The following is a 14482-nucleotide window of genomic DNA, read 5'->3' as shown; positions in this document are numbered from 1 at the left end:
ATGAGCAACTTTAGTCCATTGGAAACATTCTCTATTTCTGTATGAGCTTGGAGTTTCTCTCATTTAAACTTCTGTATATATCTCTGTCTCAGTTTCTTTCCCCAGCTTTATTGTAATGGTAGCTGGGGTTGCATAAGGAAATGAGGAGGAGGATGTGGATGTTCTGCAGTAAAAGCAAATACACGTCCAACTGATTGAGAAATATCCACAGACTACAATCTGGTGGGGGGTGGTTGGTGTGACACGTTAGAGTATATGACAAGATGAGGTGCTTGAACATCTACTTGTTAAAGTACTTAATTTTTAAGGTTTGTAAAGATTTGCAGGAAATACGTACTTTTACTAGAGAGTAACATTCATTCCAGAGTTCTGTGATACTTTTCCTGAAACTGTGTGTGAGCATCAGCTGACTTCTGGGGCGCTTTGGGGTTTATTTTGTCAGGTTCCCTTGGTTTCTTCTACAAGTGAGGGATATACAGCCTCCCAACCCATGTATCAGCCTTCTCACACAACAGAGCAACGGCCACAGAAAGAATCAATTGACCAGATTCAGGCAAGTCAGATTTCACAGGGGTGGGAAGGACTCTGCTTGCAGGTGTGATCAAATGTTAGTCCATGTTTCTTTGTACAAAGCTTTGTAATTTTTAGTTACCTACTGGTAGGGCCGCTTCAGTTCTGTTTAATTTCAAAATTTTGAGCCTGTCTGTGACCAGTAAGTCCTTCATAGTAAGACTTTTTGCCTTAAAAGATTGTTTGTTGAGTTAGAAGTAACATGTCAACAACGGCAGCTAGGCATCAGTGTTGTTGGCTTAGGAAATGTGATTTGTTTTTTTCCATTGGCTGGCAGTTAGCCCAAAAACTTGCTCATTTCCCCTTCTAGATTTTTCTAGTTGTGTTTCAAGTTAATGAGGGAAAAGACTGCTAGGTTTTTCATCTCCCATTATGCTGTTGTGAATGAGGCTGTTCAGCTGAAGTAGAAAATACTCATTTGTTGAGGTGAACCTGAGGTATTGTCACTTTTTTAAAAAAAAAAAAAAGTGAAGTTTTAAAGTTAATTTTTTGTATTACTCAAAAGCTGCCAAAATGGTCTTTGTTTTAATTATTAGGCTTCAATGTCACTGAATGCAGACCAGACCCCGTCATCGTCATCACTTCCCACTGCATCCCAGCCGCAGGTGTTCCAGGCTGGATCTAGCAAACCTTTGCATAGCAGCGGAATCAATGTTAATGCAGCTCCATTCCAATCCATGCAAACAGTAAGTAATAAATTAATATTGAATCCCTTTATTTTGGTAGTCATTCCTTGTGTTTTTATGCAAACACTGGAATCAGTCATGGGATTACATAAAGTAGTCTTTGGTTATTCACATTCTCAGACTTGCATACTACTTTACATGATGCGATGAGGAATTGTAAAAAACAAATTGGACCAGAGAGCTATTTTTCTAACATTATAGGTATTCAACATGAATGCACCTGTTCCTCCTGTTAATGAGCCAGAAACCCTTAAGCAGCAAAATCAGTACCAGGCCAGTTACAACCAGAGTTTCTCCAATCAGCCTCACCAAGTAGAACAATCAGATCTTCAGCAAGAACAACTCCAGACAGGTAAACTTATTTGAGCAAAAACTAAAATGGCAATAGCTTGAATAGAGCAGATCATCAAGCTGTGAAGTCCTAGATAATGCAGCAAAGCATGTCACACATTCTGAAATGTTCCTAGTCTTGCCACGCTTTCCCCCTGAACAGTACCTGGTTTTTGTTACTCTGTCTCGGCTGGAATATCTGTCGGGGGTGAAATTCAAAAGATTCAAAAGAAATTCAAAATTCAAAGAATTTTGCTACTTGATTCAGTTTTATATGGGTGTGGTGGGTTGACCCTGGCTGGATGCCAGATGCCCATCAAAGCCCCTCTATCACTCCTGTCCTCAGCTGGACATGGGAGAGAAAACACAGTGAAAGGCTCGTGGGTTGAGATAAGGACAGAGAGACATCACTCACCAATTACAGGCACAGGCAAACCAGACTTGAGTTGGGGAAATCAGTTTAATCTATTACCAATCAAATCAGAGTAGGATAATGAGAAATAAAACTGAATCTTTAAAACACCTTCGCCCCCCGGCTTAACTTTACTCCTGATTTTCTCAGCCGCCGCCTCCCCCTGAGCAGCGTAGGGCAACGGGGAATGGGGGTTGCAGTCAGTTCAGCACATGTTGTCTCTGCTTCCTCCTCATACTCTTCCCCTGCTCCAGCGTGGGATCTTCATGAACTGCTCCAGTGTGGTGGGTACCCCATGGGGCCACAGGTCCCACCAGGAGCCTGCTCCAGCATGGGCTTCCCACAGGGCCACATTCTCCTTTGGGCATCCACTTGCTCTGACATGGGATCCTTTGGGGGCTGCAGGTGGATATTGGCTCCACCGTGGACCTCCATGGGCTGCAGGGGGGACAGCCTGCCTCATCATGGGCTGCAGGGGAATCTCTGCTGTGGTGCCCGGAACACCTTCTTTGCCACCTTCTTCACTGACCTTGGTGTCTGCAGGGCTGTTTCTCTTACATATTTTCACTCCTCTTTGGCTGCAGTTGTGCAGGTTTCCCCTCCCTTCTTAGTTATGTTATCCCAGAGGTGCTACCACTGTCACTGATGGCCTCTGCCTTGGCCAGTGGCAGGTCCATCTCGGAGCCGGCTGGCATTGGCTCTATTGGACATGGGGAAAGCTTCTAGCAGTTTCTCACAGAAACCACCCTTGTAGCCCCACCACTCCCCACTACCAAAACCTGCCATGCACACCCAATACAGGTTTGACGGGATTAAGGATTATTCTAAAGATGAAAGCAGGATAGTGGAGTAATTGCTCTCCTGATGTTAAGGTTGGATGATCCTTAAATTTGCTTTTAAAAAAACCCAACAATGTACTATTTGAGATGACATTTTAAAAAGGAAATAGTAAGCTACAATTGAGAGCAAATATGGACTGCTTCTCACAGATGATGTAAGGTTCATAAAGATCTAGAATCTTTTGCCGAAATCAGTTAGACATGGTTTGAATACAGCAGGCAGAATGCTTTCCAAGTTAGCAACTTCAAAAAAAAAAAAAAAGTCTGTACAAAGCTGTTGCTCTCCCAGCACACTCCTCACTTTCCACTGAGATAAAATTTGCAGATGCAGAGCGGGATTTTGAGTGAAGGACACAGGACAGAGATGACAAGGGTGAAGTGCTAATAACTGCTGGAGGTGAAGCAGGGAAAAAGAGCCTGATCCTTTTTCTACGAGCTTGAATTTTGTCTTCCTTGCAAGGAGGGATACTGGGGCGGGTAGGTGAGAAGAGGGAGAACCAAGTTTTCCTTGTCTGTCTAGATGTTTTTTGAGCCATATACCGCACACGGCAGAAGGACAATCTGGGGAATGCTGATGTTGAAGGTGGACCATACAATATGAAATGCTTAGCTTAATATAACAGCTAAGTAAATGTAACTGTTGATATGCAGAAAATGCAGTGCCCTTAGAACAAAACCTGCACACTAATTAAACAATCAAAAGGATGACCACTTCATGCATTTCACGAGAATCAATGGGAAGTTGAGGAGAAGGGAGGATCTACATATGCAAAAGTTCCACAGCACTCCGTGGCTGGGTGAAGTAGACATGAAGTTGTGCTCCCTGATGGATGATGGAGAAATCTTCCTGAGGGGCTTTATCACTTAAAAATTTTCTTTGAGATCTTACTTCAGCATTTGTTACCAGGCTAAATTTTAAAGCTGTTTTGCTCTTATGTACAGAATTCCATCTTTTATTACTCTTACTGTGCGTTTGGTCCTTGGATTGCTTCTGTAATCCACTTCGTTCCTGGTGATTCCTGTGAAGATGTTGTGGCATACCTTGCTTCAAAGGTGCAGATAGTCTCAAGCTACCCAGTCAGCTCTTGCCTCTTGATTTACATGTCCTGTGTAAAGAAAGGACCCCCCAGCCTGACAGTCAAAACAGCGGCTCTGTTAAAATGTTCCCGTCAATCTCACCTTAGTGAGCACAGCAACACCTAACAGAGGATTTGGTGAAAGCCAAGATTTATTAGTTTCTCTCTGCTAGTTCAGAGAGGAGGAATTATACTGCTTTTTCCAGAGTATGTGTTGCTGATTTTTAAAGGATTTGAAGTAGCGCAGGAGAATTGTACCTACATTAGGAACACTTGTTGCTGAGCTTGCACTAGAGACTTCTTGATGCTGACTTAAATCAACTTTCTACCATTTCTGGGTTATTCTAATATTGTGAGATATCTGACTGCTGTACTTTTTACTTAATTCTGCAGATTATTTTTCTTTGAATGGGTGAGCATTTATTGATGTGCTCAATGGTATTTCAAAGCTTTGAATGTTGAGTTGGCAGAGAGTATATATGGGAACATAAATAAAGAAATGCAGAGTTTTATACTTTGTTTTTTCTCCCTGCTTTCAATATAGTGGTTGGTACTTACCATGGTTCCCCGGACCAGACCCATCAAGTTGCAGGTAACCACCAGCAACCTCCTCAACAGAATACTGGATTTCCACGTAACAGTCAGCCTTATTATAACAGTCGAGGAGTGTCTCGTGGTGGATCACGTGGGGCTCGTGGCTTAATGAATGGTTACAGGGGACCGGCAAATGGATTTAGAGGTAAACAGCTTTATTAAACACTCTCATTTGACTTTTGCTTACTTTCTGGAAACACCATCTCAAGATACCAAGTATTAAACTGACATACTGTTGGTTTTATACTGTAGTGGTATCTCTGCAAGATACTTAAACTTGTAGTAAAAATTCTGTTTGCTTTAGCTAACTTAAGCAACTTAAATTTTAGGTGTTTGGTTAGGCTTCCTACTAGGATGTAAACAAAGAAACACTTACTTTCTGTTATGTGCTGAAGCCTTAGTGTTAATTTGATTAGGCCTCTACTGCAAGTAAAAGCAAACACAGAAATAGCCAACAGAATTTTCACAGCCATCAAGTGAGGGATTCAGATGCCAATTGGTACTTCAGAAATGTTTTTTATTTTGAGTTACGGTAGAAGCAGTGTTTTTTAGAGTTCCATGTTTCATCATATTGAGGATAGACTGGATAATATAGAAATAAAAGAACAAAAAAGTCCCAAAGCCATTACTCTGAGAGAATTAACGAGAGCGGAGGAATGATAGTTCTGGATAAACAAGAGAGCATTCACGATTCCTGGAGATGATTATATGTGGCTGTCAATATTAATGAAGAGATGTATGTTAGAATGGGAGAGAGAGACTATTTCCTTGCCAGGTGTTCAGGATTAGACTAACGGATACAGTACTGTGTGCTGTCACCATGTTCTCTTCCTCTTGTGTGGTTGGAGAGTAGAGGAGAAACCCGTATAACAAAAATACAACTGCTTGTAGTAGGGAACGCAGTGGTCACTACTTGTGTGCTTAAAATTGATCTGGATTCCCAGTGTTGGACCCTTGGGACTGGAACCATCCTTGGACATGGTTCCCAGCACTCAGGAGAGTCTGCTCAGGAGCAGCTTCTTGCTTGAGTTGGCTGTTGTGGCCTTGCAGGTCACCTCTGTTACATTTAGATCGTAGTATTATCTTTAGCTCTGGATTAAATGTTACGTAAATCAAACTTCAAATTACTAGAGCAGTGCATTGAATTGCTGTCTCCTCAGTTCTTACGAGATCTTCATTCCTATTTCTGGGTGATGGTATTAGCACTGGTGTTGCAAACATTTGCTTGACTTGCAGGTAAACAGTACTTAGTAAAAGGGTTTTTGCCCTCAGGTTTAGGTAAAATGCTGTTACTGCATTTCTTTATATGGTAGCATAAAGTAATAGGCAATCATTTCCAAGTGAAATCTTGTACCCTGTTCGTACCCTGTTCCTTAGGAGGATATGATGGCTACCGTCCTTCCTTTTCCAACACTCCAAACAGCGGTTACACGCAGCCCCAATTTAATGCTCCTCGGGATTATTCAAACTACCAGCGGGTAAGCTATCATTATGTTGTGACAGTCTAGAAGTAGAAGAAAAAAGTATTTGTCAACAAAAGCACTCAAATCTACTAGTCAAAACTTTTCCGAGGGCTTTTTTTAATGTTAATGAAGACAAAAGTTTCAGGTACTAAATAGATACTTGGAAATAGCAGAATATTAAATGTGTTGGTTTTGGCTGATTGATCTATAAAGGAATTACTAAAGAACTCTGCCTTAAACGTAATTGTTTTCACAGCTTTGAGAGAGAAACTTGAAGAACGTAAATCCTTTGAAATTGACTTTTCAAACTTGTTTGGGATTGCCTGTCTTCTGCAATGCTGATACGTTATTCTGAAACTTGCTCAGAATTTCATTGTTCTGAAGGAAGTATGCTCAAAACTTAGACTGACTGGAAAACGTCGAACTCTGCATATCCCTAAACAAGTATTTATAAGTAAATGAGATGACAGATTTCGATCCTGCCGTTAGAATGTCACTTCATTTATTGACTGGTCCTTCAGCAACTTTGTCTGTTTGACCTCTGTATACTTTGAAAAATTCGAACACCAAATATGTCTATTTACATTTCTTACTTCTGTCGAACAACATATCCTGTAACTGGAGAGAGAATTTGTCATTGTATGTTTTATTATTCCTCCTGGATACTGGTAGGAGTCAGAATTTATTTTTCCAAGATGATTTAAACCAACAAAATGCTATATGTTGAAGTCACAAGTGTTTTGTCAGTGCACATAGTTTTAAAAGCTGCTTATTTTGTTGGCAACTAATAGCTTCCTGAAACGTGACAAAATGCCCAGGTTTTATGTCGTAACTTTTTTCATTTCTTTGCTTCAGGATGGATATCAACAGAATTTCAAACGTGGTTCTGGACAAAGTGGACCTCGGGGAGCTCCTAGAGGTAATTCCTAAGTAGTGAATAATTGATTTGGGCTGAATGGAGGTTTTTAAATCCACCTTCTATAGTTTTGGATTTAAAAAGCCGCCTCACTCCTTATTGAGCAGGTCACAATTAAAGAATAAGCTTACTTTCCTCTGACCTCATAGTTGACCCTGCTTTTGAACGGAGGTTGGACTTGGAGGACCTCTCGAGGTCCCTGATGACTGGAATTATACTGTGATCCTTGGAACTTGTAGTGGAAGCGTAGCTGGCTGTTCCTTTGAAAAGAATTTAAAACAACAATTGCTTTTGACACTTGAACAGAACCATTTAGTTCCCTTTTATTAATGAAAGCCGTAGGAAAGTGATTTACTTGGGTTTTTTTGGTGAGGTTTACCAAGACTTAAGATCTGCTTACTAGGTGCGTTAGTAGTTTGCAGGTAAGACGTGTTTATAAAACAGACATAGGCTTCAGTTGGCTGTCAGCCTTAAATTGTATGTTACTCTGTTGCACCCTAATGTCCTACTTCATCTGTTGTGGAAGTCTCTTTTGATCTAAGAACACATAACTTCCCTCCATGCTCATCTGTTACTTGACCTGAGAGAATTGTTGCTTTTAGCTTGTGGGAAGTGTGTCGTCCTGTAGCTTCGTAAGGGTGTTTGCCACATATTCATCTGAGAAAATAAACAAAAAACTCCACATACATAATGAGGCTGTAGTTAAACTTCTAGATAGTATTTTCAACACTGCTTCCACAGTTGTTCTTAGTTTTAGTAGATCTTCGGTGATGAGACTCTCTTGTCTCATCCGATATTTCCATGAGAATATATAGAATATACAGATATTTCCATGAGAATCTTGATTTATTCCTTGAGAGTCCATATCCATGAGAGGCAAGGCTGTGCATTGCACTGTCCATGAAACCAGAGTTCCGTGTGGTAGTTTGGTTTTGAAGACTTCTGTCTTTGACTGTCTTGGTACTGACAGCCCTGTGGTGTGGAACTGTGGCCTGAAGTTCAGCGTAGAATTAGGCTGTGGTGAAACTGTGAGCGTATTTTAGGAAGCACAAGGATAATGAAGAAAAGTCTTGAGGTTCATTGTCAGGGGTGTGCAGGCAAACATGAGAGGGATTCCCCAAGAGACCTACAATTCTTATAATACTGAGAACGTGAGCTACCAGCAGTCTATCAAAGGAATAAAAGAACGGAAGTTAAAACATGATTCGTTAGCTCACAGGACTTACTTAAAATACTGTAGACCAATTATTCCTTACATTACTGCAGAACTTTTAGTTTTATATTCATATTTTCATGACTGGATTATATTTTTTTCTTCATTTTTACTTGAAGTGATTTTAAGTAGTTCTGAGGAAAAAAAAGTATTGGGATAAAGCTGAAAACTGTAAAGACAGGTTACATGCTGTTGAGTTTTGATTTGAAGGAGCTTTTAGAACCATACACAGTCTAGATACAAGCCTGGGAATTCTTACCCAGTTTAGACTAGAGCTTTTAGGAATTTTTTAAAATAACCTGACTTCATGCATAATTCAAGTGCCTTTTTTATATGTTTTCTAGGTCGTGGAGGGCCCCCAAGACCAAACAGAGGGATGCCTCAAATGAATGCTCAGCAAGTGAATTAAAGAAATTCACAGGATTACATTAAACGCCAAAAACACACTGGCCAGTGTACTATACATGTTACCAGAAGAGTTATTATCTATTTGTTCTCCCTTACAGGAAGTTTGTTGTAAAGGGACTATTTTCATTACCCATAATGACAGGACTACAGTTGCCAGCTTTATATTACCTGGATATGGAAAGGAACGAAACAACGTTTACTCTGCATGTTCTGTCCTAAGCATCATCTTGAGCCTTGCACATGAGATTCAGATTCCTCACCCTTGCTAAGAGTAAAGCAAAAAAGGCAATTTTCAGGGTGATCCCATCTCCATGGTTAACTGAAGTGGCAGGAAAAAACAAAGACTCACTTCTGACATTTAAAAGTGACGTAACAAATTTGGATAAAATCTGCAAATTCATAAAGATTTACTGTGGTGGCAGTTGACAAAACTTAATGTTCCCATGAAAGGATGGAAAAGGTGAAGTGTGGCTTGGTAGAGCAACTGCATTTCAGCTTTTTCTTGTTAAATTGAAGCACTGAACAGTTAAAGATGCGTAGTGATGCATATTTCCCTAAATAGACAAATAGGCTTTTAGCCGGTTTTTGACAAAGAAGAAGCACCCTTAGCTACAGCACTCCTCATCGCCAGGGCCCTGTTTACTGTGGCTAAGGATTTAAGATCGCTTGCATAACTGCTAATGTACTTGTGTAATTTTTATTATTTTTTTTTAAAGAAGAAAGAAAAAAAAGCTTTGATTTGGCACTTCAACAAAATTTTGCAACAAATGTGAGATATGATCTGGATGGCCACGGTATATTTGATGTGAAGTATTTAGATATCTCTTTGAAACACTTTTAAGTTTCTTTGATAGCAATGACTTTTGTAAGGATTGGTATTCTCTATCATTCCTTATGACTTGCACATTGTCTGTCACTAATACTTGACCTTGCTGTATTATCACCTAAATAACTGATGCCGGTACTGATGGAAATCTCTAATGGATAATCATAACACTTTTGGTCACATGTCCTTTTGTCTTTCCTGCAGCCTTGAAGGTTTTAAGAAATCTCAAATGCCCGCTGCTGCTGCCCTTTTAATTGCTATCTTTTGAAAAGCACCAGTATGTGTTTGAATTGATTTCCCCTTTTAAGGGAAATGACAGCCAGCAGTTACAGTTCTAATGGTATAAGTAAGACAAATAAAACATGTTTATAAAAATTGTATCCTGGAACACTGGTTTTCAACGACTTAAATTTAATGTAACGGGGTGACATTTCATAAGGTTGCCTTTTGTTTTGGGTTTTTTTTCTCCCTGATAGATTCTCTTTTTCCTGAATACATGTAAACCCTCCTTCTGTTTTTCTGATTTTATTCTAATAGCTGTGACTTCTTCGGGGAAGCTTTCCTTTTTATGGACTTTCTTTTCATCAAGGCAGCAATGTATAAAACAAATGGCATAAGACTAGGAGCTGGAAAATACCAGGTCTTATTCAAGTTTTTCTGCATACTTGTGGTATAATCTTTGGAAAATCACTTGTGCCTACCTTTTGCGCACATGCACTCTCTCTGCAGTGGGGAGAATATATTGATAGCTGCCTCCATAGAGGTGTTGGTAGTTCTGTTGCATTCTATAGCACGTGCAAGAAGAAAAGTGCTATATACGTTAAGTATTGCTCATCAAATAATTCCTACCTGTGGAAAGGTGACATTAAGGAACAGCTACGTGTTGTCTAACTGTTATATACAAAACTGAAGGTTGTTTTCACTCAGAGGGTCATTTCTACTTTGTATCACAACTGAACTTTCAGAACTTGTAGTCAGATACTTTGACTTCATTGCGAAATAAGCTGAAACTCCATACAAATAGGTGGTGATATCACTTTTCCATCTTCTGTGTGAAGAGCACAAATGCGAAATGTTTTTACTGAGAGAAGTGATAAGCTTGTGAAGAAGATACTACACACCAGACATCTTGAAACAATGCTGATGGCTAGAAGCAGCAGTTTTAGTCAAGGCCTAGAAACATTCCATACCAGTATAACAATATAAACTGCAGTCTGGTGAGAAGTTGCTGTTCTGTGTCTTTTTTTAGGAAGCTATTACCAAGATAATAGTCCCAACTGTTTTTTAACTGGAAAAAAATAAAAAGACAAACCTTTTAATGTTGAACTGATGTAGGAAAACAGTGAATTCTTTTTTTTTTTTTTTTTTTTTTTTGTGTGCATCAGCTTACTTTTTAAATGGTTGGTAGAACACAAGCTATTCAGCTTTTTCCATTGCACACCAAATGCTTCTTTAATAGCTAATTGTAGTTTGACAATAAACCTGCAGCATACTAAATTAAAGACCGCCGAATGGATCAGAACATTCCATTTAAGGTTTTGGGGGTGTTTTTTCTTTTTTTTAACTTAAATTTATTAATAAAACATTGGGTAGTTGAGAGGCCTCTTAATTGAGATACAACTTTGTAAGCCTTTTCATGTATGAAAATGGTCTTTAGAGTAGCTGCTCTACTGTATGCCGATAGAGGGAGATGTGTTATAACCGTAAAACAAGTACTTAAGATGTGTTTAATCTGGGAATTTGCACTGACTCCTTTAATCTCAATACATGCGTCTAATAAACAGTATACTGAAAAATTGGCTTGAGTCACAGTACGGCACATAGATCCACAAACTGGTTTTCTGGCCTGTTCAGGGGAGCTTTTAAGTATCTTCACTCCATAACTTAGCTCTAGATCTGAGTTACGTCCAGATCACAAGCACTCCTAGATAACGTTTCTTTTGAAAAAGGTCATCTTTTTGAACAAAGACCGTGATGATAAGTGATCGTATCGAGGCTGAAAGTGGCAGTTCTGGACTGGTTCTGCTGCAGAGCCCTTCCTGGATGCCAGGGGGTGAGCTGCGTTAATTCTAGTTGGGTGCTGCGGTGGGAGAACTCCAGCCTGATATCTGTGGTTGGACAGCGTGAGAGAGCATAACAAAGTGCTACTTCTGAGCCTGTATGTAGACACATCTGTTGCAGCCTTTGGTGGTTTTACTTGGTTCTTCTGTGAATCAGTCTTCTGGGATCATAACGGGCTAGTTGTGACTGCCTTGCACATACAGCTACTACGAGGAAATACAGATTTTTATTTTGGCAGGGGCTTCAGTGTCCAATACTTCTAGGCTGCAATAGTGTACAGTGGTATGGGTTTGAAAACAAACTTCTAGCTTCAGTGCCTGTCTTCCTCTTGGCTGTAATGCAAGCATTCTTAAAAATAATTTATAAGTTACTCGAGTTTCCAGATGTTTCTACCTAATGTTATTGTGTCTGGGAAACTTGAATCGTTCCTAGAAATCCTATGACTTTAATATTATACTTGGAAATCATGAGCTATTGTCTCATACCTAAGATCAGTTTGTCCTACGTTTTACTTGGGTGTTCTTCCTGTATTCAGGCTGTCTTTGTAAGAACAGTTCACCAATATGAATTCCGGGTTTTGCTGTGGGAGGTGTTCTAGACTTCACTTAACCCCTGTTTTGTTTCCAAGATACTGTCTTTTGTATAGCAATCTCTGAAGCATCATCCAGAGTAGCTGGAAGAGTAATGTTCACTTCTTGTTAATAGCCAGTCAATGTATTCTGCTGGGGCTTTGTAACGCTCAGAGAACTTCATGACCTTAAAAATGTGTCTTCTCAAAATATCCTGGTGACCTTATTAGACAGGCAGGTTCTGTGATTGGGTTACAGGCTACCTTCATAAGTGTCTTGGGAGAATGGATCGAGCTTCCTTCTTTTCTCTGAAATGCCATTTGAGAGAAAAGTTATTGAAAGGGCTTTAGACAAATATTAGAAAGACGATAAATGAAAAAGTGGTTTAACTTCATATGATTAAAAGCAAATAGGGCAAAACCTTCGTAGTCCAGCAGAATAAGATCAAAACCAATTGGGCAGAAAAATCTTGCTCTTCGTATTGTTTTTTTTTGAAGTTCTGGCATTGTGTAAGCTGAGTAGTTTGACTTTTCCTACCTCTTCTTTGCAAGAACCATTCATTATAAATGCACATCTGAGAGACACGTCTTGGGGCTCAGTGGACAAAGTTCTGCTATATTCTCCCAGTTTTCTCCCATCCCAAGTCTTTTGTGGATATGAAGGGACATGAGAACACTGCTCCTTGCCAGCCCCATTAATGAGGCTGTTAGTCACATCTTGAAAAATAAAGATCACCCCTCTTTCTCATGCGAAACTGTTCTTGAATAAAATGTATGCAAAGTATCGAAACAGGTAGTTTTAAGATACAAATTCATAGCTGGAGTTGAGGTTTGCGACTATATAAAGTAGGCTGTGTATTTTAGTGTTTCAAATCTCTGCACCCATTTTTTACAGCATTCCTTCCAGCTGCACTGAATATGGATGGGACTGGAAAGGCTTTTTAATTGTTTGAGCTAGTACCTACCAAGTTCTACAGGTGGGCTGGGTAGGTGTTCTTCACCACCGATTGACCTAAAAGTCAGTGCCTCGTGTGAAGAGCAAGCAGGAAATGGTCCTGAACAATAAAACTTTCCTTTTGAATTTAGAAAGATTATTCCCTTGTTTAAATCTGGGCTTAAACATAGTTAGGATTACTGTTGTGAACTTGGCTGGAAACTCAAAATTGTGTTCTTTCCTTCTGGTTTTCTCTAAATGACAAAACTTGCTTTTACATTCAAATGTTTTTCATCCCAGTCAGTACATTTTCCAAGAGGAAAGGTTCCATGCTTTTGAGAACTACTGCACCTCGGCTGTTCAGGATTTGAGGTTGCATTCAAATTGTCTAACATCAAAGGGAAAGAAAACATCTACCCTGTCGTAGACTGTTAAAGAAATTTAATGTCTCTTCCTTTATGTGAAAGCAAGCCCTTGACCCTCACACTTTTGCGAAAACTTAAAAGCATCTTGGATTTCTGTCTGTTCCTACAAGGTTTCAGACGCTGGGTGATGGTTAAGTTTTGGTGTGGAATGTCAGAGTCCCTGATGAGAAACTAATTTTCTAAACTGTTTGTCTAAGGGAAGAGGTGCTATTCTACTAACTGCTTTCTTAGGCTTTTTGAATATAATGCAATTAAAATTACTTGTGGCTCTACATCTGGCCTTAATGGAAGAAAGGAAATCTGTTTTCCAGAATCCACATCCTAAAGCCACTTCGAGCGGCGCTTAAGAGAACAGCGTTAGGAAACATCAGCCTAACGTGACATTTTGTTTTGAATTAAATTTATTGTTAGCTCTTGCTGCAGTTACTAACACATTAATTTGAAAAGCTACGTTCTGTTCCCTCCCCACTTTTTAATGTTCATAAAATAATCAGGTGGGTGTAACTAGCTCAGTTCCAGCTACAGTGGCCAGTTTCTCCTTTCTATGAAATGTGCTCAAATACCCAATAGTGGATCAAGAGTCCACCTGAAATTTTGGTATCAAGATAAATTTTAGTAATTATGCATTAGACTTTTATTAAGTGGAAATGTGTTTCCTTTTTTAAAGCTATTCAATTTTAGAACAAATTTTTAGTAGTGCATCTACCATATAAAATAAGTCTTCAGAATTACGTTTTACTTAATTGTCAGATTTAAATTTTCTGATGGCCTTAAACATACCTGTATATATGTCTTTGCAGTTCTTTAACTCAACATTTAAAACAAATTGGTCCATGGCTTATGTAAACATTTGAAAAATAAATCTATTTAATTGTTTTATGTCCTTCCCTTTTAAGCAAATATTTCATAGCTATACCTTAGGGAATTGTCTTGCTACACTTCTGTTGCATTGGTGGTTTGGTTTCGGTAATTTGGGTTTACCTGGGTTCACCTCAAAAAATACTGTTCTACAGCCTTTATGATTATTAATTCAGTAGTTTTATCATATTTTTGCTATATTTTAAAACGTAAATATTTTATCCTCAAATACATCCAGTGGTATTAAACACATTTTTCCTATGATGTTACCTGGCTTAAATATTTCATTGTTCAAATGTTCAA

At 39.2% G+C, this 14482-nt stretch overlaps 1 protein-coding gene across 5 annotated transcripts in view; it reads left to right on the top strand.

The window, feature by feature from the left end:
• Nucleotides 1–14200, top strand: part of CAPRIN1 (cell cycle associated protein 1) — a 42086-nt gene extending 27886 nt beyond the window's left edge. For 3 of the 5 annotated variants that reach the window (XM_054197697.1, XM_054197698.1, XM_054197699.1), the window contains 7 exons: nucleotides 443–553; nucleotides 1107–1256; nucleotides 1458–1608; nucleotides 4458–4652; nucleotides 5885–5985; nucleotides 6826–6889; nucleotides 8444–14200. In XM_054197697.1, coding sequence (XP_054053672.1) covers nucleotides 443–553; nucleotides 1107–1256; nucleotides 1458–1608; nucleotides 4458–4652; nucleotides 5885–5985; nucleotides 6826–6889; nucleotides 8444–8508 — 837 coding nt within the window. In that variant the 3' untranslated portion in view covers nucleotides 8509–14200. Of the gene's footprint in view, nucleotides 1–442; nucleotides 554–1106; nucleotides 1257–1457; nucleotides 1609–4457; nucleotides 4653–5884; nucleotides 5986–6226; nucleotides 6610–6825; nucleotides 6890–8443 lie in introns of those variants that run through there. The other 2 variants (XR_008465865.1, XM_054197700.1) reach the window with 2 other exon arrangements.
• Nucleotides 14201–14482: the final 282 nt, after the last annotated feature.

The sequence above is a fragment of the Rissa tridactyla genome, chromosome 4, assembly GCF_028500815.1.
Source record: "Rissa tridactyla isolate bRisTri1 chromosome 4, bRisTri1.patW.cur.20221130, whole genome shotgun sequence".
NCBI classification, from domain to species: Eukaryota; Metazoa; Chordata; class Aves; order Charadriiformes; family Laridae; genus Rissa; species Rissa tridactyla.
Note: the sequence above shows the minus strand (reverse complement) of the source record. Positions and strands in the feature narration are given on the sequence as shown.